The sequence below is a fragment of the Olea europaea genome, chromosome 5 (assembly GCF_002742605.1).
Source record: "Olea europaea var. sylvestris chromosome 5, O_europaea_v1, whole genome shotgun sequence".
In the NCBI taxonomy this organism is placed as follows: domain Eukaryota; kingdom Viridiplantae; phylum Streptophyta; class Magnoliopsida; order Lamiales; family Oleaceae; genus Olea; species Olea europaea.
The window spans coordinates 576,648-580,015 of record NC_036241.1 but is presented as its reverse complement, the minus strand read 5'-3'; the positions used below and the strand labels follow the sequence as shown (position 1 = coordinate 580,015).

The 3,368-nt window shown below is 35.2% G+C and overlaps 1 protein-coding gene across 1 annotated transcript; it reads right to left on the bottom strand.

The window, feature by feature from the left end:
• Positions 1–392: 392 nt before the first annotated feature.
• Positions 393–2,271, bottom strand: LOC111394341 (protein SHI RELATED SEQUENCE 5-like). The gene is made up of 2 exons (XM_023020103.1): positions 1,329–2,271; positions 393–943 (listed from the first exon to the last, which is right to left on the bottom strand). The coding sequence occupies exons 1-2, from the start codon at positions 1,900–1,902 to the stop codon at positions 612–614; spliced, it is 906 nt and encodes a 301-aa protein (XP_022875871.1). The 5' UTR covers positions 1,903–2,271; the 3' UTR covers positions 393–611.
• Positions 2,272–3,368: the final 1,097 nt, after the last annotated feature.

The following is a 3,368-nucleotide window of genomic DNA, read 5'->3' as shown; positions in this document are numbered from 1 at the left end:
ACCATTAAGTACTAGCATGTCATCAAACGACATTATTTGTTACTATTTATAAATGTCATGTAAGATTTTATTTTTTAAATCACGTAACTATTTTAGTGTAATAGTTAAAATTTTCAGTGACTATTATCATAAAGAAATAACATCAATGACTATTAGTGTAATGAATCAAAACTTCAGTGACCAAAGACATACAATTAACCATATTAAATGCAATCATTAGAAAATACAAAATAGAAAGTTATTTGAAACACATTCTCTATTTTAAAAAATTATATTAAAGAGTTTATTGGAATTTAATTTAAAATTGACTATTTAGCATTTTACTTTTATAAGAGATGATCTTATTCAAAGCACGAGGAGAAATTCATTATAGATAAGATGAATAGCATTGATTAACAAAGACAAAATCATAGAATTAATTATAACAAAAACCAGCATCCCAATGCCTTCTTCGTACAACTTTTGCTCTTACTCTTTGCTTATGTAAATGTCACATTGAAATACTATTAACATTAACAATGTGACCATCCCAATGCATTTCTTATAGCATAAACTAAAATGGACATAATATGGTCAGAAAAGAGGAGAAGAAATCTCTCAGCCTCAAGTTCTTATGATCTTGGTGGTGGAAAGAATTGCGTACCCGCCATGAAAGCGCCAAGTGGAGTCGGGTAAATGGAAGGATCAAGTTTCGCGACACTAGTGGCGGAGGTGGCTGCTGTCCCTGTGAAAAGACCTGGCTGTTGAGAGGAGGTGCCTTCACCAGCACCAGGATAGCCGCTTTCGGAGCCTTGATCGTACAGAATTCCCTTGAAAACATGGCCTCCAATGTTGACAGCAGTCTGATAAGCAAATTGCTCGTCCGCATTAATTCCGCTCACTTTTACTCCGCGGAAAACCGCCGGAGAATTCACTTCAGCCGGGAAGTGTCCCACCTCAAATCCTAATCAGAAACCCAGATAAGCAAAAAAATTTCAAGGCAAAAGTGTTGTTTTTTCATAAAAAGAATGAAAAATCTTGAAATAGACAGCAATTTTCACTAACTCAAGAGACTTTTGCGTCAGGTTTACTCTGAAACAGTAGAAGTAGAAAAAGAAAGTAAAGCGAGTGGTTGGATAAACATGGAGATTGGACTTCATATTCACACGCAAATGATACATATAGATAGGTATATGTCAACAGACATACATACTTTCTCCACAGATAATTACAGTTTTTCTTGATTTTTTCTCTCTTTACTTCATTATTTACCGATTTTTCTGAATTCAAACCAAGACCAGATTATCTTTCAAACCCTATTTTTGTTTAATTTTGAGAAAGAGAATCACCTGACATGGTGGTAATAGGTAAACGATCTGTATTACTAGTGCAGGCAAGAGAGAATCCTCCACCACCTCCACTGCCACTGCCACTGCCACCACCACCATCACCTGGACTTTCTCTATGCCTTCTGGAATTTTCCCCTCTCACTGTCTCCTGCTGATGAAGTTGCAATTCGGCAAGCCGCTGCTGCCTCTCCCGCCTCCTAGAAGCCGGAACCCAAGTGCTCTTGACGTGGGTTTCGCAGTGAAAGCCGCGGCTCTTGCAGCAAGTCCGGCACCTAAGATGCACGCACTCTTTTTTTGCTTGGTTCCCGCAATCCTGGCAGTTTATACCGCCATCTCCGCCTCTGCTTGGCCTCATCACCCTAATCCCTGCTGATCTACAACTATGATCGCAATAATCATTAACATTTTGACGGTGATTTTGGTGTTGGAGTAGTTTTTGTTGATGAAAGTGATAATACTGTTGCCATAATTCAAGACCCTTGTTATAGATCTCCTCGTTCTTTAACAGAAACAGGCTATTATTGGTGGGTTCTTGTTCTTGATCCTTGCCACCTAGTGAGAAAAAACTAGACATTTTTCACCTGTAGAAGCTAGATGTAACGTCAATTTTGAGAGAAAATCCATAGTCCAAAAACCCTCAGCCTAGAGAGATGGTGTGGTGAGGGATGATTATCATGGGATGAGATGGAATATGGAAAGATTCAAGTTACCATGTGTTTGTGGGTGGGGAGTAGGAGAAGGGGGTTAATTTGTAAATGTGCAAATTGAATTGTAGTAGAATACTATTAATAGAGGACTAAAAGTATCTCTAATAAATTCTACGAATTATAATTCAATGGCGGAGTCACGGAGAGGAGAGGAGAGGAGAGGAGAGGAGAGGCGAGGCGAGGCGAGGCGTGGCATGGGGAGTGCACCATGCTACATTTTCAATATGTCGCAAACATTGAAATTTTCAATAGTGTTATTTACAATGGATCACTACGACAGTCGCCTTACATATAACATATACAAGGCAGATGATTATTTAATGCATGAGTCAATGAAAAACTACCATACTAATGCATCAAATAATCACATGTTATATATATGTCACGTAGAATGATTGCAACAGCGAGACTTGGTGACCAAGTCGAATGAGGTGGGATTGGTAAAAATACTTCTCAAATAACATTACATGAGTCCAGAGATGGAAGAAAAGATTTATATGATTAACGCTAAGAAAATGAAATTTATGCAGATGAAAGAATACACAACATCAATATAGTATTGTAGTTAGTAAAAGGGACTATTGACCAAAATTAATGAAATATAATATAGTGAATAAGGATCTAACTGTTTTAAATTTTAAATTTGAAGATCTATCAATGTTATATAAAAAAAATAAAAAAAAGGGACCAAAAAGATTTGTGTAAGCAAAAATAACATTTAGCCCATTTTTGGTTCAACTAAAAAAAATAAATAAAAATGTAAATTAAAGTCTACAATTAATTTTAATAATACATTTCATGGATCTTATAACTCATCAACCACAATATTACATCAACTTTTATCATAATCTACTAAAAATATGATTTTTATATAAACCAAATAGGAGCTTAACATGTTTGGCAAACCTTTTTGAAATTTATAAGCCAATCAAATGTAATTATAATTAAATATTAACTTTATAATCATTTTGAACCACAAATTCTATATGATCCATTCTTTTTATACTTTTTAATCATACATTCTTCCAAAAAAAAAAAAATTTATTTCTCACTTTGGTAAATCTCTTTCGAACAAGCTCTGGATGTCTTTGTTTTGATGTGTTAAAGTTAAGGCCCTGCAAGTGCCACCTCTCCTCTTCAACCTTAATTTTTCACATTTCACCATTTAATTGAGATCTATTTTTCCCATTTAATTGTCTCATGATGGTTTCTCCCACTAAATTTTTTATACTTAAGCACGTCACTTCTTATTTGCAAATGGGTAGATACTAACATTAAAATACCAAAGGGCAGATTTAGAGGTTCCCTATAAACCCGACAAAAAATTAGATTA